Source organism: Haemaphysalis longicornis, unplaced genomic scaffold, assembly GCF_048455015.1.
Source record: "Haemaphysalis longicornis isolate Haplotype H1 unplaced genomic scaffold, Haemaphysalis longicornis Haplotype H1 scaffold_5, whole genome shotgun sequence".
NCBI lineage: Eukaryota > Metazoa > Arthropoda > Arachnida > Ixodida > Ixodidae > Haemaphysalis > Haemaphysalis longicornis.
The window spans coordinates 40,667,790-40,693,233 of record NW_027526385.1 but is presented as its reverse complement, the minus strand read 5'-3'; the positions used below and the strand labels follow the sequence as shown (position 1 = coordinate 40,693,233).

At 44.6% G+C, this 25,444-nt stretch overlaps 3 protein-coding genes and 1 long non-coding RNA gene across 4 annotated transcripts; 3 read left to right on the top strand and 1 right to left on the bottom strand.

Moving 5' to 3' along the window:
• The first annotated feature begins 5,289 nt into the window (after positions 1–5,289).
• Positions 5,290–8,573, top strand: LOC144139183 (uncharacterized). Its single transcript, XR_013316092.1, has 3 exons — positions 5,290–6,270; positions 8,029–8,097; positions 8,447–8,573. It is a non-coding gene; the product is annotated as an uncharacterized LOC144139183 (long non-coding RNA).
• Positions 8,574–8,710: 137 nt separating this feature from the next.
• LOC144139650 (uncharacterized) lies at positions 8,711–15,201 on the top strand. Its single transcript, XM_077671944.1, has 6 exons — positions 8,711–9,015; positions 9,955–10,436; positions 11,532–11,704; positions 11,815–11,917; positions 13,736–13,819; positions 14,142–15,201. Exons 1-6 carry the CDS (start codon positions 8,879–8,881, stop codon positions 14,339–14,341), a joined length of 1,179 nt encoding a protein of 392 aa, XP_077528070.1. The 5' UTR covers positions 8,711–8,878; the 3' UTR covers positions 14,342–15,201.
• Positions 15,202–17,721: 2,520 nt separating this feature from the next.
• LOC144138091 (uncharacterized) lies at positions 17,722–21,305 on the top strand. The gene is made up of 3 exons (XM_077670183.1): positions 17,722–17,886; positions 19,217–19,365; positions 20,101–21,305. Exons 1-3 carry the CDS (start codon positions 17,876–17,878, stop codon positions 20,298–20,300), a joined length of 360 nt encoding a protein of 119 aa, XP_077526309.1. The 5' UTR covers positions 17,722–17,875; the 3' UTR covers positions 20,301–21,305.
• LOC144139649 (P2X purinoceptor 7-like) lies at positions 20,813–23,118 on the bottom strand. Its single transcript, XM_077671943.1, has 3 exons — positions 22,639–23,118; positions 21,310–21,516; positions 20,813–20,969 (listed from the first exon to the last, which is right to left on the bottom strand). The coding sequence occupies exons 1-3, from the start codon at positions 22,788–22,790 to the stop codon at positions 20,813–20,815; spliced, it is 516 nt and encodes a 171-aa protein (XP_077528069.1). The 5' UTR covers positions 22,791–23,118.
• Between the last annotated feature and the right edge of the window lie 2,326 nt (positions 23,119–25,444).

Below are 25,444 nucleotides of genomic sequence, written 5' to 3'. Positions count from 1 at the left end.
ATAACGTTGCCTGGTGTTTCCCTTTCCTGTTTAATCAACGGCTCTTTAGTGTGTGCTTTAGTTCGGATCAAGTCACCAAATTGCAAAGCTAGCCTGCCAACAGGCAAGCCTTGCAAGCCTTTTGTTTTTCTGCATACGTTCGCACCATGTTTCTATTAGTTGGGCTTGAGGGGTGCACCGCGCAGCTGTTTGTCGCTTCGGTTAGGCTGAGCACCCGTCAGGGAAAAAATATCGGCCAGGGCCGCAGACACGACTCAACGCAACGACAAATAAAACAGTTCTTCTCTGATTAAAAGAAAGAGAAGAACAATTTTTGTGGCGTGAGCTACACTGGCCGACGTTGAGTAGTTTCGCGGTGCTCCTGGAGAGCCGTTCTGCGCATGCGCGAGGAGCAGTGACGTCATTTAACGCACAGAACGTTGCTCGCTTCCCGGCGTCTCTCACACTCCCCACGCGCCCAGCGTCTTCGCCGACTTCCTTCCGCTCGTGGCGACCCGGTCCACTTGATGATCATACGAGGGGTGTCCGGGTGTGGAACCGATGGCTCGTGCGTTGCAGGAACAGCGGCGTGCGCCAGTGGAACCAGCTTAGCTCTGGGGCGATTGGTGACGCTGTTCCGGAGCCGCTTGATAAATATACATGTGTCACATAATGCGTATACCATGTGCGTGTGTCTTTGAAGCAGCAGTAAGCATGATAATCAAACTAATCCTACACAACCAGGAAAGCTAAGAATAACCAACTGAACCTTAGCTCACGCTACGTATATCCTGGCATTGCTGAGCTAAGGCACAGTTAATTTTTTACGTTGCAGAGCACACGAGGAGCGAGCACCGCCAGAGGCCGCAGGCCTGGCGTCGGGTGTCAGAGCGCCGGCGTAGGAACGAGCACAGAGAAATCCACAGCCCACGTGAATCTCTCCGCAGAGCGCCGGATGGCACGTACACTACCATGGTGTACCACGGTGTAACATGGTGCACCACGCCACAGTCCTGTATTCGAAATAAATGTCTAAAAAGGCATTTCCATGCGGGCTCTTTGGTGTCGGGATGGGATCGGCGATACCCTAATGGCTTGTTTTTTTTTTCCTGTGCCATCCGTTGCACATGTTTCTCTAGAACCTCCATTGCATGCTTGCAGGGAAACTCCGTCGAAATTTTGGAGACTTGGTGGGTCGCGTGCCCCATTATGAGCGTTGCTTTGATTCCTGCTTGGTAACCTACGAGCAGCCAAATATGTGTCGTCATGATGTTCTATTTGCTGTCGTTGGTATAGCAACCTTTGTAGGAGGGATTTGGAGAATAAAACCAAGGCGTTTGGTATTTCGGGCGGAGAGGGGGGCGCGGAGAGGCGAATATCACTTAGTACGTGCTCTACATCACAGCCCGTGTGCTGTAGACATGGTTATTGTTCTCCCGTATTATCTTGTTTGGGGAATTTTTGCATACCCTTATTGATCATATAGTTAGTATAAGTCTGCGAGATATCTAATCATTCCCTGTAAATAGCGCATATAAATAAGTGGTAAATATTTGTTCACTACAGCGCCGCCTGCGCCCTCCTGGCTATGTTCTTACTTGCATTCCAACGCGTTTATTTAACGCAGCACCTAATTCGCTCTTCCAATTAAAAATGAGCAGCAAATTTGAACGCATGGACTGCCTCGATACCAAGAGACACAGACGCAAAGATGACCACTCTGCAGGCACCTGGTGCACTAATTTTCCTTAAACTTGAAAAAATCCCAACACGTTCTCCCCAGGGGTGCTGTCACAATAATACGTGCGACATCACTAACTCTGCCACGACTGGTCACATGGCCTCAGACACGACTAAGTATTATCGTTCGAGAGAGCACCCGCACCATTAACCACGTTCAACTCTATCACTACAGTTTGAGAAAAATAAACATGACTGAACGTACCCAAAAGAAGGTTCCAAAAGAGGACTTTTCTTATAGTGTTCCAAATGCTACCAAGTCTTCTGATGACACCCGTAGGCCCTCAAGTACCCTCTCTTTTATGAACCTCTCTTGCCGAATCTGTCTATGACGAAAATGGCCTGAAGGGAACCGTGTATTATTACAGGAGACACTCCTCCACCCTACCCACCCTCCTCGAGCACTTCACCAACCATACACGCCAGCGCTGACACAGACAGCAAGAGTGTTTTAGTTTAGGTTTGCAATAAAGCATGTATTTCTCCCTATCTTTCTTTTCGTAAAGTATATAATCACCTGCTACGAGCCTTCCAATGATCAAGCCATCTTCAAGCATGGACCGAGCGAACCCCCGCTACGGTCACACAGACGATGTTTTACACACTTTCAATTAAATGTTGACAGCATAAATATTGGTCACACTTTGTTAGGATAAGTGTGAATACTGATGTAAACGACCACGGAACTCACCCGGCTGACCAAAGCCTCTCTCGGCCACAAACACCACGAGAATAATGATCCCGACAAACATCCTGGCTACTTCAGAATTCGAGGAGAACTTGTCGAAGGCAGCACCCTCGTTGCATTATATAACGCCAGCACACATTTTGTGCATTTGTATTATTAAGAAACTGAAGCTTCCTTGTGTCAGCCCGCGATAATCAAATGTCGTGCTTACTCTGTGTCCTGAACTTGGCAGAAAAACCCGACGCTAATGAATCATCGAATCATTGAATCATCCGCTTTGTTTTCCCCACATCTGCAGTGAGGGCGATGCAGTGAGAGTGAGAGTGATTCCCCACATCTGCAGTGAGAGTGAGTACAGGAAAATCAACTTCCGCGGAAATTCCCCCATCTAGCTAAACTCACGCGGCCCTTAAAAAATCTTGACATAATGAAGACAGCTCACATTTCCCGCCAGCTGTCGCCCACACGCCAACAAGATCAGCTTCCTTAGTCAACAGTCCTGGAATGTCTGGGGACTTCCCGAGAAGCCATCCGGTATTTGTTTTGCTAATGTGTTTTCTGGTTTTTAATGTGCATAAATATTTAAGGAGTGACGCTTTCATATTGAGCAATTAAGATTCGCCTAATTTAATTATCATTTCAGTGGTAACGTTTAAAAAATCTTCGGACTAACGTGGCGGGTACAGCGATGCACGATTAAGCCCCGAGGCAAACAGAATATTACTTCTAATTTAGATATACATTTTTGTTGCCTATGTAGATATAGCTGCGCTGGCGACAGCACCTTTGGCCCTGTTGGAATGTTTCGCTTTATTTTGTTCTTTTCATGACATACAAAGAAGACAGTTGAAATGAAAGTATTGGAGGGAAATAAGTCGTAACACAGCACCGGTATGTTCTCTCGTCTTATGCAGAGCCTCGCATACTAAATAGAACGTGTATTTGTTGTGTTTAGAAAAACCCACAGACTTTTATGTCGTGTCCGTATTAAGCTTTTTCGCAGTATCGCGCGTTCTGCTTAGGTAGTTGCGAATTGTGACACCTTCCGCGGACATTTCTAGTTATTTCGGGGCCCGCTCTAGAGAACTGCGTGTGGAAAAGTACAGCCTCCGCCACACCATGCGTGCTCTATTTCCGCCGCTTGGAACTACCCCATCAGCGGGCTCGCTCGTTGGGAGGAGGTGGTGTTGCGCAGGCGCAGAGTTGGAAGGGCGTTATCTTTTAGAGTTACTCGCAACTGGCATGCCCTCTATCACGTGCCGTTTCCAGACCTCTGCCTATTTTGTACGCTCCCTGCGTCAGAAAATCCCACTAAGCACCTGTTGCGGACCTGTTCACCACTTCAAACCGCGCACACGCAACACCTCCAAGGTACAGATCTCTATCCTGGGAAACACCCAGACCTACAGAAGTGGATATGAGGCTTCCAGCACCGGTCTTTTTTCGCATGTCTGCGCGATATGGATGCAATCTACTAACGAGGTGTTCAGGAATTATCCGCAAAAGAATAAAAAACAGTTCGGGGAGTTAAATAGACGTTTCATCTTGTTTAATAAATGAATGAATGTTAAGATGCAATTATAATCCCTTCAGGAAGTAAGCAATGCGATTGATGATCATCACCAGCATGTATATGCACACGTCAGTAGTAAAATATCTCCCCTTGAATTTCCGTTGCTCATTTTCTGCGATATCGCAATCCATTCTTTTATTCCGTCCCTCTATAGAAGTAATTGTATCTGAACCTTTTATTCCGTGTTTCGGTAGCAGCTCTGTACCCAAGATAGCCCATTTCCTGACAGTTCTCTGCATTCTCTACATAACATGCCAGGCCCAATTCCACTTTTTCTCTTAATTTTCGCAACTAGCCTACTACATCCCCCATCCGCGATTGTTCCATATTCCAGCACTTCCGCTGCCTATCCCTAAGCGTCATCGTGTCTCGTTTGCTGTACCTTATACTTCTTTCATGGCGTTTTGTTCGGCACCCACTTTCCGTCCCATGACTCATGACTGGCAGTACGTACTGTTTGTATGTCATTCTTTTTTCAATGACAGAGGTAAGATACTATCCTTTACGTGAGAGTGCTTGCCAAACGCTCCCAACTTGTAGTAATTCTACTACGTAAGCCTAATTCATGGATTGAATCGTTGCTTACCTTTTGTCCAAGATAATTGTGCTGATCCATTCGTTCAAGCACTTCATTGTTAAAGGGGCCCTGAAAGGCATTTTGAGCACACTAAACGAACTAGCGCAATCGTTAGATTGGGTCGTCAACGTCAGCTGTGCCAAGTATTACTGTTTTACGTGCAGCGGAAAGCTCACACTTTTGTTTCAAAGTTTGTCGCTTTTTTTTCACCCTTTCCTTCGTGTTTTTGGACGCCGCCATCTTCACATGTCTACATCATCGATTCCCAGATGTTCGTCATGAGGTAGAGATCCTGCTATTGGGCGGCTTTTACACGCACTTCCGGCGAAGAGATCGTCTGCTCAGCGTCGGCGGGTTGCGGCTGCACCTTGCTTTCTGCATCACGCTAAGACGTTAACGTGTTCGTCTATATTTAGCTATTGCCACCATTCACAATATATGGGTGCAGCTTGTCAGAACACAGGTGCACGCTGCTCGAATGCGACGCTGGTTTGCCCTGTGCCTCGATGCCCGTTCATCGCTACCGATAAAGCGATCCGATCCGGCGCGTGTTGTGCACGGGTTCTCTATCGGTTTATAATGTCTTTTAGACATGCCGCCGGTAGTAATTACCACCGCCGCAAAATAAGAGCCGGCACCAGCGGGGCCACATCTGAGACACAGCTTTTTGGATTGCGCGGTACATCAAAAACGAGCGCACTCCCCCGTGCGGCTGCGAGTTCGCCGCCGATAAAAAGGCGCGTGCCGCCGATAGCAACCGCCGGAACGTACACCGCGAAAGGGCAAGCCCAGGCCGCAAATCTGACGGCTGATACCCGAGACGGCAGAAACGCCGCGATACGCGAAGAGCGACGTATACGATATCCTCCGAGATCTCTTTGCTCCGCGCACCTTAAGAATTCAGAGAGGAAGCAGCAGTTGTGCGGTATATTTAGCTATTACCACGGTTCACAAGATATGGGTGCAGCTTGTCAGAACACAGGTGCACGCTGTTCGAGTGCGGCGCTGGTTTTCTCTGCCTCGATCCCCGTTCATCGCTTCTGATAAAGCGATCCGATCTGGCGCGTGTTGTGCACGGGTTCTGTGCCGGTTTAAAATGTCTTTGAGACATTCCGCCGGTAGTAATTACCACCGCTGCAAAATACCAGCCGGCACTGCAGCGGGGCTACATCTGAGACAGCGCTTTTTCGATAAACAGTGCGGGGTGCATCAAAGGGAACCATCGCACAATCCTCCCCGCGCGGCTGCGAGTTCGCCGCCGATAAAAAGTCACGTGCCGCCGATAGCAACCGCTGCAACGCCGTGATACGCGAAGAGCGACGTACGAGCCTCCGAGATCTACTTGCTCCGCACACCTTCAGAGAGGAAGCATCAGTTGTGCGCTGACGCTGGCCACGTACTCAATGCGAGGGAAGCGCATTTTCCATGAGCCCACCGAAACGTCGCTGTGCAGTCCTTGGCTGCAAAGCCAGCGAAGGGCCAGATACTCAAGTGCTATATAGTTTACCGAACGACAGCGAACGGCGGCAAGCATGGCTACTGCGTATCGGGCTATCAGTGACGGACAAACGAAAGAGCGTCTACGTTTGTGGGCGGCACTTTGCTGCCGAAGCTTACCAAGGAAGCCCGGAGTTGGTGAAATCCATGGGATTCGCCAGCAGAGTGCTTTTGAGACCAACGGCGATGCCGACGCTGCACCTTCCTCCCGTGCCGGTAAGCACTCCTTTGTAGCGAGAAACTTTTTTGCTATGCATGAATGTCACCTATGAAAATGCCCTTCTGGGTACGAACAGTGAAATACTTGCGGGCATGAGCTAAGCCGTGTTAATCTCCGAACAGGGGCTTGAGAAAAGTGAAACGACTTGTATTTTTTAGTTTCTTGATAGTTTTTTTAATTTTAAGTTATTTATATACAGCATGCCCTCAGGCACACTGCCGTGTTTACATTTTTTAGGTAAGTGGGCGAATTAAAAAAATGTCTTCGTGAAAACGGTTGTTAGCGAAAATTTCCCATTATAGTGCTTGCTGTGAAAAATACCAACTACTCTAAACTTGCTGTAAGCAAGATAAATGTAAGAAAAAAAATACCATGGTTGAGAGAACCTTGTCAAGTCATAGCTCCACTTTTTCGCTGAGTATGTATGATGAACAAGTGCACAATTTCATCAGAACGCTTCTCAGCACTGTCGCCAACCTAGAAGCAGTGAAATCGCTCTTCGTAGCATTCTGGAAATAGGTATTTCTTCCCCCCGTCTCTCTTTTCTAACGCTTCTCAGCACTGTCGCCAACATAGAAGCAGTGAAATCGCTCTTCGTAGCATTCTGGAAATAGGTATTTCTTCCCCCCGTCTCTCTTTTCTCGTGGTGTACGCTTTTTCCCTCTATACCCCTGGACCATCGATGCACTGACTATATTTTGGCTGAGCAGCGAGAAGGTTGATGAGGGACGAGGCATTTTCTGGGTTTGCATGTGGAGTAAGGGAGCTTTTTATCTAAAAAAAGACGTATTATTAAGATTGAAATGAGAACGCACGAGACAAACATTATCAAGCAAAGACTGAAATTGCCCGAGAGAAAGCCTACTAACCAGAGGAACTAGTGACCAATTCTGAAAGCACAAATTACGGTGTTCGACACCATTACCAAAAAAAAATTTTAATGAGGGGGTGCCTTTTTTGTGTATGAGGATTACGTTTGAAATTTCTTGCCATGCAGTTAACACACCCAAGTCGAGTGTGATTGCTGGGAAAACATTTTCCAGATGTATTTTTATGAATGTGCATCTGCTGTTTTCTACTCCTCATGACGGAGCTTCAATGAGTCAGTCACCTTAGTCGTCGCCTCAAGGCAAAAAAAAAAAAAAACTTGTTTCCTTGTCCTTGGCAACCCCAGGCTTGCACCACCCCTTCATTGTATAGAGAAAACATGCATAGCACTGGCATATGCTGCATAGGGAATACCCCTTTGAATAGCTCTTTTAATTTGCAGAGGTATGCAAGCTTCACTTGATTATTCGGTCATTGTACACCAAGTCCTTGTATAGCCATGGACAAATGAAATGGGAACATGAAAATGTGAAACGGAACACGCAAAATCAAATATGGATAGTGGATAAAAAATAAACGCTTGCTAGTGGTATATTTGGAAAGACAAATTTTCAATCTTTGTTACTGTAATAAAGCCACGCAACAATTCACTTGTATTGAAAGAAATCACGCTATCTCTGTGTTCTGGTTCATGTTTTTGTGTTCACGTTTCATTTGTCCATGACTGTACATAGTGGCCCGGAAGCTGGAACCCTTAAATTATGTATGAAGAATTTTTTAGGCCCCTTAAATGATCTACATAGCCACGGCTTCAATGGACAAGATGATGAGTGGTCAACATAGTCAGAGGAACAAACAATATTGCTCTAGAATAAACACTGAACAGAAACTAGAACCTAATGGTGCATTAAACATCCTTGTTACAGCCACCCACCATGCAGAGGCCATCGACCTCGGCAACTCCTGGTATCACTTCACCTGAACCGATGCCTACTGTGAGTTATTCGAGAAAAACATCAAAAGTGCCGAATACCAACTAGGGGGATCCGTTCCTCTCAGTGGAGGAAGATCCTCAAAGAGGTGTCGAGTGTGGTTTTATTGGTGAACCAGAAAAATGCATGCAACCCCATCCATATACAGCTTCACTGTATATGGATGGGTATTAAAGCCATCACCACAGAATCGCTGTTCCTTCAAAGTTTAGTCGATTGAGCTGCACAAGCTATCACAAGTCTTGATAATAGGACACGCCCTTTCATTCTGGGCACAATGCTCCCAAACTGGGACCATATTACTAACTGAGCTCATTAAATAACTGATTACAATAAATGAACTGCTTTGCAGCCACCAGCTTGCCAATGTGCCTGCCACCCACCACTGCATACAACAGCTACACAAACTGCTGTGTTTCAATGGGAAGCTTCCACACAGACTGAGCAGCAAGGTTCAACAAAGAAAAATGGTAAGCAGGACCCCATTGGCCACACCTCTTGCATGTAGTGCTTGAATGCAGAGAAACAATTTAATAGATGGTTGAAAAATGCCACAACAGCGAAACCAAGCAGTTAGCTGTGTTTTCGGTGCAGTAATTTAATTTAACCAACAGCCACGCAGGTGAACCTGGAGGCCAAGGTTCGGGTTGCAGTGGGGACGCAGACCGACGAGTGTCCATCTTTTCTGGCAAGAAAAGAAGCACAAACAGCGGATGCTTCTCCCTTACCAGTACCCCCAGACTTCCAGCCTGAACGTCAGTCAACCCCTCTGCCTGCAGACGCAATGGAACTGGGTGAGGATCAGCTGCCAGAAGTGGAGCGTTCTCTAACGGATGACATAACAATGGAGGTCGACGAGCAGGAGCCAGGAGCAGAAAGCGATGCCACATTTCACCTAACTGCTGAACTGAGCTTTGCCAGGTATGTCATTAACCCTTCCCTCCTTGTACTGTGCACATTAGCTTTAAGCAGAAACCGCACTAGTGCTTGCTTTCAGAGGAACCATGAAGACGAAACAATAGCTTGCTTCATGCAGAAAATTGCCGCACTAGAATAACTGTCAATTTTAATGCAAACTTCAATCAAGCTAGGTCATAAAGGAATCAGGGGGAAAGAGTAGCCACTCGCCAGACACTTTCTTTAACTTGAACTGCCTTCTGCATGGCGTAGGACCTAGTTTGTACAGATTAGCGGGAGCCGCCAACAAAGGTAAAGCCAAAAAACACGGCTGTGTAAATATAGTGCGGCCTCTGGTTCATTCGATGACAGCGCTTGAATTCCAGCGTACAGTTGAAACACTGAATATTCTGCTTTTGGTGCCGCACCAATGACATCAATGCCAACATTGTGTAATAAAAGATTTGAAAGTTGGTCGATATTTCCAACATTTGACGTAAAAACAGTCCTTTGGGTCAAGAATGAGGTTGAGTGAGTGACGAAAGGCTGATACTTTTAAATATAAAACAAGGATATGTGTTGCCTGCATGGTCCCTTCAAAAAGGTATTTTTTACTTAACAAAGAAAGAAATCATTTATGTAGTTGCAAGTTGAAGAAATAGCAAAAAATATGTGGGGTGTAATTGGAAATCAAAATGATTGCCAACAAGGAATACCTGCTGCATGCTCTTTGGGGACAGTAAGGGCATATTCTCTCTGAAATTTTCGATGTGTACCAAGATCCGGGCAAGAACAAAATGGTTTTTCACGAAGCCGCAGTGTTTTAGACGCTACATGCATTGAGGCACTAATGAGAAAAAAATTAAGGCATTGATTAACCAAAACAAAGGCAAGCTAAGATAGTCCAAAGGTTGCCGGCATATGGAATTCTTTGGCTCATAACCGGTTCATTACATCTTGCAGTGACCAGGCAGAGCAAACACCGCAAGATCAGCGGAAGTTCCTGGTATTCGAAAGCAACTTAAGGGAACTGCTTGCTGTGTGCCGCATCTGTCACAAGCCCTGCCAGAACGACTTCAAGGTGCTGGGCTCCATGGTCCGGGTAAACAGTAAATGCCCTGACCCGACATGCCCTGGCACCACATGGCAGAGCCAGCCCTTGCTGGGCGACAAAGCAGCTGGCAATGTGCTCCTGGCAGCGGCCATCCTTTTCTCCGGCTGTCCTGTGGCTGCCTCTTTGAGAGCTCTCCAATCTATCAAAATACAAACCATCACGGAGAAGACATACTTCAACTATCAAAGGGGCTACTTGCTACCTGCTGTGAAAAAGGTAAAAAATTACGGCATGCTGCAGTTGCGTTCAGTTAGAGCAGATTACTGCCCACCCTGTGCACAAATGCATTTGCCTGCACAGCTGGCTGTCATGTCTGTGCTCTCAGCACATTAAGGCTTGGCTACCATCAACAGGAAACTGCCAGAGGAGAGCTAAGTATGTACACCTGTGCCCAAAACACAAGTGCAGATTTTCAATCATCCCTAAGATGGATTTGGAAGCATCAGGGCCCCATTTTCCTTCATCAGCACTACATTTAACAGGGCTCGCAACAAGTAATTGAAGCATGTTACAACATCTAGTTCATTTTCAGAGGCTTTTTTATTGTTCCACGCACATACAAATTTCGCCCCATATGTTTACAGCAGAAAAACAGTTGAGGCTGAATATTATGCACCAAGAAACAACTTGTAAAGAAATGAAAGCAAGAAGAAACACCTAGAGACAAAAACAGGAGAAACACCAATATATTGATGAGGAAAAATTGAGTAATAGGAAAAATACAAAACTGGCTTGAGTTTGCTATAGTTCACTCGCCATGCATACCCCTTGTTCTGCTAACAAAGCTGGCTTTTTCCTTGTCAGCTTTCCGATAGTGCTCACCCACTGCTTTCGCAATCCCTGAAGGGGACCCGGCTTTATTCATGCATCAGTCTAGGTTGCATGTAGCACTAAGTTCCGACAGGTTGTGTTCGCCTATTTTAACATTCAACCTGCTTCAAGATTTTCTCTTTCATCTCGAGCAAGACCCTCTGCTCTGCAATGATTGTGACAACTTGCCACCTTACCATCTGAGAAATATTGCCTTTACAGATTGATCCTATTCCCACTTTTGAGCTGTGTGCATGCGAACAAATGAACATGTGCACTGGTTGCAAACGTGACATAAAATGAGTGTTGCTTGCTTTATAAATGCCATGCATCTAAAACCGGTGAAACATGTATCCATGAAGTGATGATATAGCCTTATCCTATGAGGCTGGAAAGAAAAATATCACGAAGACTAAAAGCCGCTACTTAGAAAGGCATTTGAAAAGTACACGTCCTTGCAAGGCTGCATTTTCTACAAAACAGGCCCTAAAAAAGCACAGCTAACAAACTGGCAAACAGTGCAGTAGTAAATCTGTCTTCCCAGTGGCATTCTCACATGCCCACACTTGTTTTGAAGTGCCAATTCTCACAGAGATGGGTGCATTCTTTCAATTAGCTTTATCAGGAGCAACAGGACCAGCTGGTGCGGAGGGTTGCTGGCACGGCAGTGGCCTGGCAGGGGATGGCCGCTGCGATTCCCCGGGCTACAGTGCAAAGTATTGCACATACAGTCTCCTCTGCACACAGCTCAACCGCATCATCCACTGCGAGCAGATCAGGGTTAAAGAGGTAAGAGAACATGACCATACAGAAACTTTACTTGCACGCTTTGCACATACATCCTATGAAAGTACACATGAACCATTTTAATGCTATAAATGCTTTTTTTTCATTCCCAGTCAGCAAGTGTGCCAAACAGCGTGGCGATGGAGAAAGAAGGGCTAGTCAGGTCCATGGTAAAACTGGAGGAGCAGGGTGTCGCCATACGTTCTCTAACTACAGGTAACATTCCTAATGCCTCCCTATAAAATGCACATTTCTTAGAATAACATTTACATCACAATTCTTGTGAAAGCACATAGAGGATGATGCATTACTCAGAGCTGGAAATTTATTAATAAAAGGTCAAGGAATACAAAGACCATAAATGCCCCAGCAGTTAAAGTGTTAACGGGTAAAGTGGAATAAGCTTACACAGTATATAACAGAAGTAGGAAATTTGGCACATGCTGATGAGTTGTCTAAATGTAATTTTGGATTTGTTGATGTCGTTGAACCACACGTGATGTTATAAATTTCATAGGCTTTGACAGTCTCTTGAATCAGTGAATTTTTGAGCTCCCACATTACTGAAATACCAGAAGCTAGGTAACACCCATGTGAACAGCAATGAGCAGGTAGTTGAAAATCGCAGAGTTTCTAGAAAGATGTGTAATGGGCAGGCGAGGTCAGTTAGTCCAGTTGCCCGACTTGCTGGGTAGCAAGTCACGAGAGAGCAACCTTGCATTTTCTTGCATTTTTAAATTTGAAAATGAGAACAGACGTACAGCCTGTACCTCAAAGAAAAGCGTTGCAGGGGTCCTTTAAAGGCCAACTTCACTCAAATTTCCGACAACGTAAAAATAATGTCTCCTAATAGTACATGTTAAAACGTAAAAAGAGTGCGAAATGCAAAATGCTACGTTTCAAACATTAACTTGCGACGCAAACGGCTCACGACATTTGCGTTAGCGGAATCGAAACTGGATACAAAAGGCGGCCATTACCAGCGGCCAGACGTGACGTACTATCGGCGTCAAATGAAACGCGAACACGAAAATATGAACCTGAACACACAAATAGCGCGATTTCTTTGCATGCAAGCTAAAATGACGCGTGGCTTAGTTACAAAAACAAAGTTGGGAAAAGTGGATTTCCCAACATATCAATAGCAAGTCATTATATGAACTCCACGAACAGTATTTTTCAATTTTGCACGTTCTGGTTCACATTTCTGTGTTCGAGTTTCATTTGACGCCGTTAGTACGTGATGGAACGGAAGCGGCCGCGCTAGGACCGGCTGCCGCTCAGAGCCGTTTTAAGCGTCTCGTTTAGCACTGTTATTTCCACAGAACTTCACTAATGTTTGCCCAAGATAATGGAGTTAGGCGCGATTCCGACATCGCGTTGCTATCAATCGAGATGAAGTAGACCATATGACAGTTATTTTTCCGTCAGAACAACTGCTGTTGTAGCAATCCTTGGCATTGCGAGTAAAAAAGCCGTCCCTGATTTACAAAGCTAAGTTGCTTGCACGACTTCGAAAAGCATTTTTGGTTAGCCGGCGCCTCGGCTATCACATCGCTCTATTTTTACAGAATAAACCGCACGCGGGTGGAGATCAATCACTATTTTTACTACACATTACGTGCAAACAGCTTCGTGAATATCAGCTCAGTATTTTTCGCCTTGCTGCACATCAAGAATCGAATGATAATAGGGATCTTAAACTATAAGCCACCTTCCACAGCTAAATGGTGCACTAAAACACAAAAAAGTTATCTATCCACCGCTTTTTTCTACTTTCACCAGAGACAGGTGCTGTTGGAAACATTCTACTTTCAAGTAAACTAAGTTGAGCGCTCTACAAAAGTAAATACTTCATTTGGGAATTGAAATAAAAATCGAGTGTATTGTTTATGAGAGGTGCAGTTTTGTTAGAAATACATGCAAAATACCTCAAAAATACATGCAAAAATGCCTCAAGTATTTTTGCATGTTTCATATATCTAAATTCATTTAGATATCGGCATAATTCTCGTTTTTTATTATGCATTTCAGATCGCCACCCTGCTATAAAAACATTGTGCAGGCAGAAAAAGCCAAACATGAGACACTTTTTTGATGTGTGGCACATTGCTAAAGGTGAGGGGGAGATCCTGCTACTAAGTCATCAATTAATTAACACAGGACAACAATAAAAACTGGCACCGACCAAGAATGTTTAAAATCCAAAAAAGACGTTTTGGCTCCCGTACGGGTGCCTTGTTCAATTTTAAACATTCTTGGTCGGTGCCAGTTTTTATTGTGAACAAGGCCCCCGTACAGGAGTCAAAACGTCTTTTTTGGATTTTAAACATTCTTGGTCGGTGCCAGTTTTTATTGTTGTCCTGTGTTTTCTTGACCAGATGGGCTTCCGTCCAACCCTCGATTTCAGTTAATTAAGACTGTGTACTGTTTGTCTCAGGCCTCAAGAAGAAGCTCAAGCTTGCAGCCAAATCAAAAGGCTGTAGCTCCATACAGCTTTGGATTGAGGCCATCAAGAATCACTTGTACTGGACGGCAGCTATGGGCGATGGGGATGGAGAGCTCATCCTGAGCATCTGGGGCAGCCTACTCAACCACGTGTGCAACAAGCATGTGGGGCATCAGGGGCCATTCTCCTAATGCCTACATGAGCCCCTTGAAGATAGACAATGGATGAGACCAGGTGAATCGCTGCACTGCAATAATCTTTGCTTTGGCAATGCAGGCTTTTCCCCGACTTCAAGTTCGCTAAAGATGGCCACGGTGGCGGCAACTATTTTGCAACCACACCATATAAATATGTATGGCCGATAAATTTGGCCTCTACGGATGAGTAGCAGGTGTAGTAGATTTGTAGAGTTCGTATTTACTACGACATCAAGATCAACAAGGACATACTTAAAGGACTTCATTCAAAGCTTCCAGTTTCTTTCTTTAGCTTTCTTTAGTTGGTTATTCTAGGGTGATGGAAATGGCAAGGAGGCCATCAGGCCATGTAGTAAAAGACAGGCCTAAGGCTGAATCAAAAGCTAGGAGCTTTCTTTGAGCACAGGGGCCACCTAAGGGATATGCGTATACATAGGAGCAAATTGGAAGGGAAAATGGTAAAACCCTGATCAACTTTCTCATGGCCGCGAAAAAGCGTAGTAACATGCACTCATCATAAAATCCATGCAACAACTATTACACTTCAGTGGAAACTAAAAACTGATACTTTGCACGGCTCGAAAACTGAAAATAATAATAATGAAAAAAACGAGAAAAGAATAATGCAGTGCAGGTGCCACTCGTGCTGTTATTGTTCGGTTTGAATAGTTGTGAATCAAAAATTTTTTTAAACAAAATGAATATTTAGGAAGCCAATAAAAAAACTGAAAATTTACAATTTGTCAAACATGCTTCAGTAATAGTAGCCTGTACAAAATTTAGAGGCTCATTTTAAAGGGTTTGCAACATTGTTAATGACATAACACAAACATACAGAAGCTATCCCACAGGTTTTACCTTTATTGACGGCAGTGTACTTTATATGGGGATAAATTTCATCTTATGTGGTGACCTCAACAAGTGTTTCAGTGTTAGCGTAATCATAGGGTTCATATTCTGACCTGGCAAAATTAAACATTTCTTTATAAGTATCATGAACATTCATGTCAGTTTTAGGAAGGAAACTTCAGCAGCACATGCCATGACAAATTAGCCTAACCTTTAAAGCTCCGTCAGCCTGCCTTCACGGCCAGGTAGTATAATCTCCACTTTGCACTTGCCCGTGTGTTCGCTTCACAGTAACAATGCGTAATTTTATTTTGAGAAATCATTTGCACTGAAAATTATAAAATTTGACCGGACATGCACGCACAAGTATCTGAAATATGGATTTCATGAAGGGCATTTCATGCCTAATTAAACATATACAAAGAGCTGAGGCTAAAATTTGTCTAAGTGCATGATAAACAAACATGGTCTGGTCAGCTTTGCGAATGACGCCTTTTTGTCACGAAAGCTTTATCTTGGTGTCTGCAAGTGCGAAGCGAGAGAAGTTCAGCACTTTTCTAATGTGGCAATAAAAGAACAGAAGGGACTTTACAGTTTTAGAAAGAAAAGATAAACTTTGCACTTCATTTGCTCAAACAACTGGGAGCTTGGGGACTAGAGCTGGGCTTCCTTATCTAGAAAGTGTTGACCAGGGCGGCTTGGGTGTGACCACTTTATCAGGATGTGAGAAGAGAAGCACCAGGGCATGCAGGAAAGAAAGCTGTTTTTCCGCGCACCAGGGTGTAGTTGGCATAATGCTGAGAAATAACAATGCGTTCCCCAGTAACACTTTCTGTTAGTCATTTACCTGCACGTCACCACTGTAGTGTGGGAAAGCTTGTCGCATGATGTTTGCAGCGGTCGATCATTCGGCCTCGAAGTGCGATACATCCTGCCCCTAACTCATTGAACTTGTTGCAAAGGATGCATTTTGCACATGGTTTTCCGGGCCATTTGGTCTTTTTTGCAACGAGTCAACATTTTATCTATCCGGGTTCATTAGGATGCCATCTTGTTAAAAAAAAGTACATGTGGGGGTGACACTTCAGTTGCCGTTTAGCTCCAAAGTGCAAATTAGAAATAAATACAAAATCAGGCAAACAAATGTAACAAATGATGGCAAAGCCCATCTTTTGTTGCCACCTTTTGCTAAAAAGAAGACCTGCAGCTTCGAACAGGAAAGGAAAAATTAAACTTTGACAATGAATTGGGAGGTTAGTGTAATCTAGGGCAAGATTTAGGCAAAACATTCCAAACTACTGCCTTATGCCTTTAATTTTTTTGTCCTGGTGTCGGGCTGTGCAGTTCACGGCACAAACCGTCATGGATGTGCAGTAGTAAATTAAGACGATATATAAAGTAGTTACCACAGAAGACAGCTGTATGCCTGGCATGGTTAATGTTAGTTGGTAAACATTCAGTTAGGTTGTAACAGCTCTGGTACTTATTTTAATTTTACAGTTGGTTGGGTTATACCAGCTGAGGTACTTATTTTAAGTTTATAGTCGGTCACTGACAACAGCAGTGTATGCATGCAAACGAAGGCTTGCTGATCAAAAACCAGCCAGGTGGCAAACGTAGAAATTATTGAAACAACTGTTCCCTCGTGTTTTGAACCTTATTTTAAATACTATTTGAAACTTTGTAATAGTGCTGCTCACTTCGAAGCAGAATCACATATTGCATTATTTGCTTCAGCGTTTAAAATTTTCGAATAATTGCGTGCCACTACAAATGTGACATTGAGGAGGCTGCTAGTTAAAACCGCATAAAGCTCATGTCTACCTTGCCCACAATGGCAGTGCATAGTTGGCAGCTCATATCCCTTCCAGAAAAATGTCAAGTCTGTGCTCACCTTCGAAGTCATCTTGACATACAGTGGACTCGTGTGGTGCCTGGTCTGCAATAATTGTTGTCATTGTATTACGTCTGCACTGCAGAGCAGATTGATGAGATTCACATCAAATGAACTCTTGTTGTGCTGCTTGTCTTAAATTACTGAATTCAAACAGAATCATGAATGTCCGATTAACATGAGAGCTAGCAGTATGGCAACTTCTCTCGCGTGTGTCATAATGCTGGCAGCAGCGGGCCGCACTTTTTGCCATCTGGTTATGTGAGAAGGAGCATGAACTTTGAAGTCTCAGATTTCCAGCTGCAAGCAAACCTTGGAGTAGATGCTTCCACTTATCACTTTCTTATTTTGTTTAGCAGCTTTCACTTTTCACCACATGGCAGTCCGAAGATGCCCGAGCCAGTTGTTCCGTATTGGTGATAAAAATTTAAAATTCCTTAACTTCTTGCCACCCTCCCCCCTCCCCGTTCTTAAAATGCCCACATCTCATAAATTTCTGGGGAGAACCCTGTATGTGACTATGCAGCAACATTGTTCTGAAGTTTTTGCATGGCAATAATAGTTCTGATTACCTAATTAGTGATGGAGGCAATAAGAAATGTGTGAACAATTTTCTTCCAACAGATTCGCCTGCTTTTCTGAAGCTGCGAGCGATTTTGCAGAACCCCCGCCTCCTCAGTGATCTGCAGCAATTGTCTCCAACTGTACAGACTTACGCACTGGAATCATTCAATAGCCTGATAATTCGTTTTGCACCCAAGGCAATAGCATTTTCGGAAGAGGGAATGGCAGCAAGGTAATTCAAAAATATCAACTTGCCCTTATAGAGTAGAAAAGCTTGCCAGTTCACAAATGGTTAATTTAAAATTTTTGATAATTCAAGCTGATTACCCAGTCCTGTCGCACCTTCATGGGGATACACGTGTTTAAAAGCCTGTTATTTCGGGTGAAAATTCCTTCTTCTGATAATGAGAATTGTGCTTCACCATGCATCAATCTACTCTTAATACAATGGCACCAATTGACCTTTATTACGTGTCAAAAGTTATCACGTTCATCAGCATCAGCATAAGTCACTACATGCTGGAGAAACTGAATTTGAACTGTTCTATCAAGCTATTCAACACAAGGATTGTTAGTGGGTGCCTGGAATCAGTCAGTCAAAACGATTCAACTTGAATGTCTTGTGATGAAAGCACACGGCACACTGATTATATAATACGAGGCTGTTTTCAAAAGTCATAGAAAGGCTTCAAGGTGTCACCTTTGTTATTTATGAAGTCACAGACATCAGAACAACAGAGTTTGCAAATGCAGAGTCTATGCATTTGCCCACAATTCTAAGGCAAGATTTTGGGGCCTTTTGTCAAAATAGTAATGTCCGTTATCTATATTGCATGCTGTTTAATCTTATGGAGTGTTTCCAGCTACACATTTTTGCACTGAAAAGTAAGTGTACACAGTACATAATTTGTAAGATTGGATACATTCGTGGATACATCCGTTTAGAAGAAACGTGGATACATCCGTTTAGAAGAAACTTATCGTAATGATTAAATTTTCATCTTTCAAGGCTAGGCTGAAAAAAAGGCACATTCTCATCCAGATACTGCGAGTTTAAACTCTTTTTTTTTCATTGCTCTGGAACTCGAATGAATTGTCAGTTGAGGGTTCTGGAGTTAGTTATAACATAAAACTCACTACCGAGCTTCAAACATTTGATACCTGTTTGTAAGACTTAATTTTGTAACACTTTCTGGGTTGCCAAATGGTTTCGGGAATCGAGAACAAGGCTGTGATGCCACTAATTTTTTTCAAATACGGCTGAGAATAAAAAAGGGGGTTTCAGAAATGAGACTAACAAATTTTCCCTTTCTTTATCATTCATACTTTGACTTGTTTCATGCACTGTTTTTCGATTAGTACTGCATTAACGACCCAAAACTTTAATCTGTAGTTTTTTCTGCATTATTCCTAATATTGTTTGCAACAGCAATGCATCTAGATTGAAGGTGTTTGAGTTTCATTAGTCTCAGAACAGTGATTGAAATTAAGCACTGCAAACAACCTCCAGTAAGAGAATTTTTACAAGTACACTTTTTTTGCACCGTTTCTGCTATTTTCAGGACACAATTGGCTGTGCTGCACTATAATGAAAATGCCTTGCGGCCGCAGGCCAAGACCAAGAAAGGGAAAAATAAATACAAGGTGAAGATGTCGCGACCCCGGCCAGGGCACTTCTTTGTTTCTCCATTGAAAACCAAGCCGACATTTGGTACGTGAGCCCAGCTTTTTCATAACAACTGTAAAAGGACCAACATGTGGGCAACTTGGTACTGCTTACCCACGTTAAAAGGCAGCACAACAGACAAATGCAAGGAAAAGACCTCTTGCGACAGTATCACGCTGCACTCACAACAAATTTTATGGAAAACACAAAACAAACATAACTACTACGACCGAACCCACATCCTCTTACATCATGACGCACAACTAGATAATAACAAACTGATCCAAAACCAAAATTCTTGTTCCTGCAGTGTTATCGACGGCTCGCTAATATGCACATTCCCCCTTTTCCTAATATGACATGCCTCAATGACTTCCTAGTGATCTGATTGCCATGCACCGAAAGGATGTTGGTATCATGAAAAAGCGGAATGCACCCGTGTTCAGAAGGATGCCTGGTGATGTGTGAATACGTCTCGTGTTTGAGTGAGTTTTTGTGTTCCAACAATCTTATATTTATACAGCGACTGGTTTGTCTGCAAAGAACACACTCCAGAAACCCTGCCTTTCTTAACCACGTCAGTTGTACCGAAAAATTATCTGAAGCCTGGTGAAAACAACACTTAGGGAGAGCCGATAACAATTACAAGGAAGCAATACCATTTTGTACTACCTTTACTATTACGCTGCCATTCAAGATGCATTTTTAATAACACACTTGATGTTAATTTGTGCTGAGAGCTGCAACACTGAAGTGCTGTCTTATTTATTCTTTTGCAAGGTTATGTCTGCAGGCTCGTGAACGACGTGGCCATGCGTTGCGAGGCCACCACGCTCAGGGAAAGTGTTGCGAGCAGCACGTCTAGGAAGCGGCACATGACCGATGCATACGACCGGCCAGCAAAGGAAGCACTCATCACTGAGTATACTAGTCGATATGCACCACAAGAACCCATTGTGAAGGCCTTGGTGGAGCACTAGCTTTCATCATGTTGATTGATTTGATCGTTTCATTGGTGGGTTTAACGCACCTACACTACACATGCGATTAGGAGTGCCGTAGTGGAGGGCACCGGAAAAAGTTTGACCACCTGGGGATCTTCAATGTGCGCCGAAATCTAGAACACACGGGCGCTTTCACTTTTCGCCTCTATCTGGAAAGCGGCCGCCGCGGCCAGGAATCAAACCCGCACCCTTGAGCTCGGCAAGCTTTCAGCAAGGTTCTGCTGCTGTGTACAATGTGGACCTTTTTACAGCAGAGCTGTATAAGCCTAAATGTTTCTTATATTTTTTACGTCTCAACCAGAAAATAGCAGTTCTCAAGACCTCCCTTTTACTGAGCTACCGTGCCTGTTAAGCAGCCGAAATTTAAGCCAACTGAAAAACGTAATTTAAGCCAACTGAAAAAACTACACCAGCACAATGGGTGCCCTTTTGTATGCACAGGAGCTGCTTATACTGAAAAAGAAAGATCTTACCTTGGTGTCCGAGCCTTATAGCACTGGATACTGGAAGCCCACATATGACGCTGAAGGGAAGTGTTGTCGTATGTGGCCCACCACACATGCTGGTAGCACGACTCGATTGGCTGTTCCGAGCCTGCCCCAACACCAGCGCGTGAAGAGCCTGTATGCCGTGAAGCGATACTTCCTGAAAGTAATTGAAGTTAGTTATGCACTTTACAGTACAATAGAATCAGTCAATATTTCACACTTGCTGGCTAATTACTATACTAGGCATGTATTAAAATGCACTGACAATTAGCTATATGCGAGTGTAGGTTGGTTTACACTTTTAAGTAAATATAAGCTATGTTGTTGTTATGTCATGGTTTCAGTTCTGTATCACGTTCTTAAGTGTGCTTCTTGTCTTGACCAGCCTTGTTCTAGATTGTGGAAACATAAAATGCATGGATAAATAAAGAATAAAATGTTCTTATTGAATCCCATAATAAAGCACTTTGGACCTGCCCCTTTGCTAGCTGTCTTACCTGTGCAACTCGCAAGGCATGGGGACGCCATGGGACTCCAGCTCCCAGTACACAGCCTCGAGAACTGCTGGGTTGAGGCAAAGGGTGGGAAAATATGCATGCCGAGTGATGCAGTCATTGTTGCTCTTGGCAACAACTTTAGCGATCCCCCGACAGCACACATTTTCCAGTGGCTTTGGACTGGCCACACACAGCCCACATTGGCACCTGCATACACAAGTGCGCACATGCGGGTAAGCTTTGTGTTTGACAAGCAGCTGGTAAACACAGATGTGCACCATACAACACAAGGAACTAGGTGCCAATTTAAATTTTCAGTATGCTCAACAGTATGGAAAATGGGACATAGCCTGCCCCACTCTAATAAGAGAAAAGTAGATTAAATGTCGGCTTCTAAACTATGAAAATACGTCGTTTCAAGTATGTAGACATGTAGAGAAAAAATATCTGCTTTTGAACTATGAAAATACCACTTAAAATGCCACGACTCCTATGTTATGTGTGTCACTGACACGATTTAATTAATAAATTGGGCACCGGGGCTAACTTCCCCTAGAGAAAATGGTAGTCACGACTCCTAGTTACGTGTGTCACTGACACGATTTAATTAATAAATTGGGCACCGGGGCTAACTTCCCCTAGAGAAAATGGTAGTCCAAGCTGGGACTTATGCCATAAACTTGGAACAGAATTTGGCCATAAGCCAGCTGGGACCAGCAACCATTTTCTCTATTGTCAATAGTGCTTTCAGAGGAAAAGAAATATATTATTTTGCAAAATCGCGACGTCGTTATTGAGCGATTAAACCGTTTACTTCACGCACAAAACAGGGGCATCAGTCTTCGATGGAAAAAAAATGTAGTGCCGTGGTCGCGGAGGGGTCGGCAGCACTGAGCACACCCCAATAATAACAATGAATGATGGAGAAGAGCGAAAGCCTCTAGCCCTTAATGAGAAATTTGAAATTGGTGAATGATTTTGTGTAGCCATGGGGAGTCCTCCAGGAAGGGCAGGCCCAGCACGAACCTCAAAGCGCAAGTCGCATGGTAAATAAACTCGCGGCCCTGCTAGTCCGACGCAAGAAAAAAAAAAAGAACGGTCCACGCCACACAGTGCAACCTTGTGGCTGAGTTAGCCACGTTTCGAAAATATTGGACGGGAATAATATTGCTGACGCGAGCGCGCGCACGGCGTCGCTATTACGGTGTGCGCACTATACAGGGTGCCTACGCAATCGACATCGGTATAGAACGCACGCACGCTCATTCAAACAAAAGTCGAGCCAACCGTTCAATCATTCGCTCAGATATTTCATTTTTCCATACTTACCAATTCATCTCGTCGCCGCTTCGTCCCGGTGACGCTGGCGATTCAGGGTCATCATCCTTTCTTGAGACCTTTCGTCGCGGTGTGGATTCGTAGGGATCCCACCCCAGCTCTTTAGTTCGCTTTTCCAGCCTTGAGCGGAGTGCCGGGTCCATGTTGTCAACAAAGATGAAAAAAACCGAAAGAGCTTGCCCGTAGCCAACGCCTTGCCGTAGCAGACGGCAATCGGAGCGCAAAAGCGGAAGTACGTCACCGCTGAGGAGCGCAGCATCATGGGAGGGAAGGCGGTCGCACCGTCAACAGCGAAGAGAACGTTGAAAAGAGGAGGAAAGGCGGCACGACGATAATACGCAGTTTTTGATTTACAATTTCTCGGCTAATACTCATCGCTTTAACAAAATTCTTGCAGGAGAAGATTGCTTATACATTGCTTTATTTGGTTATATGTACATCCATGTATCGGCGGAAGGTATTTCAGGACCCCTTTAATGCTAATGGTGACGCTTTCTGAACGTTTCTTTGGGACGGTTTTCAACTTTATTACATTCCTCTTCAAACTACACTAGAGCTTTCTTAGTAGAGTTCCTCAAGCATTGTTTGGGGGTGTTCTCTAAACAAGGTCATCTGCTAACCTTAAGGGGTTCAATTATTCTCTGTTTACTGTATACCTGACTTTTCCGATGCAAGCTTCAAAATACCATTGTAAGCAAGTAGTAAAGAATTTTTGTGAGCTTACCGTTCTCCCTAATGACAATTCTGCGCGCCGTGAGCACCACTCAGGCGCGTTATCCTTGAGTTCACCCAGAATCCTTATTTGTCCCCTCCACCCCTTCCGCTGCTGTCCACCTCCTGCCTTTGCAATCAGCTCTTGCTTTTGAGATATCGGTGCCATCCAAGACGGCGCATGGCTACCTGTAACACATATGGTTCCACCTGCACAAGGGTATTGCCGAATGAACGCGCTTTATCCGCTCTATCTCCTGATCAGCACCTTTTTACTTGTGCTGCCAATGATTGCCCTTCCCCTGCATTCTTGTACGTGTTCCCTCCAAGAGCCGCATTGAAGTCTTGTCTATTCACTGCCTCCCAATGCTACTCTTACTGGGGTGTTGTGTATTAAATTAAACATTGTTGTAGTCTATATTTTACATGTGAAAAGGCCCATTAGACTCTGTGATGAAGTTCGGGTTAGCCGAGACACGTGCCAGAAGTCATAAAGGTCGGAGACATGGCATGGATGAAGAATGCGGTGGTTGTATTGTCGGAACGTGAGACACGCTGCGGGGAACGAAAGAAAAAAAACACAAATAATAAGACTAGGAGAAAGGAAAGATGACAGCAGTCCTTGTCAGTCCTAGTCGCGCTAGTCCAGTAACCTTATTCGGGTGCGGCGTCAGCGCCTAATGCCAACCGAACGTGCTCACGTTGCTGCACAGCGTCCGATGAGGTCCAGTGGCGCCAGGCACGGTAGAAGCGGCAGCAGGCACAGGTAATGGGGGTGGATCCAACGGGTGGTCTGCCCGAAGAGGTTGTGGCCCCCCTCCTGGTTGGCCCGACGACGAGGCGACCCGGCGCAAGGCGCGGATGCCCGGCGCAGCGACAGACACGGGTATCCGGCGCTGTGGCGATGGCCCCGTAACCCCGGCAAGAGCTGTCGACGTCCCGGCGCGGTAGCACGGGCGCCGTTAATGGGTTTCTTCGCGATTCCAAACGCGACCCCGAGCTCGAGCCGATGTCGCCGTTCCGTCCCCCTTCTCGCACTCGCGCTGCCTTCTCATCATCAGTGATGACCTCGTGGCACATACCCGCGCACGGGGGATTGACTTGGCATCTCGTCAAAACTCCTAATTTTTATTACATATGATTGATGACATAATTGGGATCCATTCTTGAGCAGCGTTTTTTAATTCCCGCCGAGTGTCTCGGCTGCTGGAAATTCAAGGTGCTGCTCATGAGGCTAACTTTTACCTGGGTAGGGAACTTTGAAACACCAACGAACCGACTTATGGGTCTGAAATTCTTATGCTCTTAGACACCATTTTTTGTGAATTATAATTATGTGGCCGTTTGTCCCCACCAGTTACACCAATAAAGTCCTGAGGCACTCTGAAAATAATTTGTAAGCTTTTAAAGCACAATGTCCCCTCCTTACATCAAGTCAAGAGCCAGTATACTATGGCAACGGGCCGGGAAAATGCAGACTGAAGCGGGGACCTCGAGATAGGCTCGGTAGCTACGGTGGTCTGTTCGATTAGGCCCCAGCGTTTGGATCGTACTCTTTGTGAACGCGTGTCCCCACGGAAAAGCCATTGTTTTGCGCCTCCCTTTCCATCTTCCTCAGGGTAGGAATTTCTAATTAACTCATTCGACCCAACCGAGGGCTGCGCATGATAAAGAAAGATCCAAATATCAGCACTGTTTCTAAAAGTTAAATATTAGCCGAACATAATACAGTTTCATTTGCCAACAGCTAAGTACCCCTTTAGTTTAGTTATCGCTGAATACAATTTTCTCAACAGGAGGTTCGGCTAAGCAGCACGTTTAAGCGCGTGGGAATCACAACGAATCGGTGTCGCAGCTTTGCACATTTCGTTCTTCTACAATACAAGAGGGGTAATCAAGAAACTGCTTATACAAAAAGCTCCCGATGCTAAAACAGTCTGCCGCATGCTAAACCCCCGGCCATGCCAATGGTTTCAACGTGTCAGTGCTACTTCGGAGGAAGGCTTGAAGAAAATTATATAAAAGGTTAACAGTCTGCCGCATGCTAAACCCCCGGCCATGCCAATGGTTTCAACGTGTCAGTGCT

Excerpts from the sequence above, each read along its gene's own strand:
- LOC144139650 (XM_077671944.1), top strand. The coding sequence starts at position 8,879 with ATGGAACTGGGTGAGGATCAGCTGCCAGAAGTGGAGCGTTCTCTAACG. Across the intron at positions 9,016-9,954 it reads GCTGAACTGAGCTTTGCCAG|TGACCAGGCAGAGCAAACAC; the intron begins GTATGTCATTAA and ends TACATCTTGCAG. Across the intron at positions 11,705-11,814 it reads AGCAGATCAGGGTTAAAGAG|TCAGCAAGTGTGCCAAACAG; the intron begins GTAAGAGAACAT and ends TTTCATTCCCAG.
- LOC144138091 (XM_077670183.1), top strand. Across the intron at positions 19,366-20,100 it reads GAAAACCAAGCCGACATTTG|GTTATGTCTGCAGGCTCGTG; the intron begins GTACGTGAGCCC and ends TTCTTTTGCAAG.
- LOC144139649 (XM_077671943.1), bottom strand. The coding sequence starts at position 22,790 with ATGGACCCGGCACTCCGCTCAAGGCTGGAAAAGCGAACTAAAGAGCTG. Across the intron at positions 21,517-22,638 it reads AGCGGCGACGAGATGAATTG|GTGCCAATGTGGGCTGTGTG; the intron begins GTAAGTATGGAA and ends TTGTGTATGCAG. Across the intron at positions 20,970-21,309 it reads ATGCCTTGCGAGTTGCACAG|GAAGTATCGCTTCACGGCAT; the intron begins GTAAGACAGCTA and ends AATTACTTTCAG.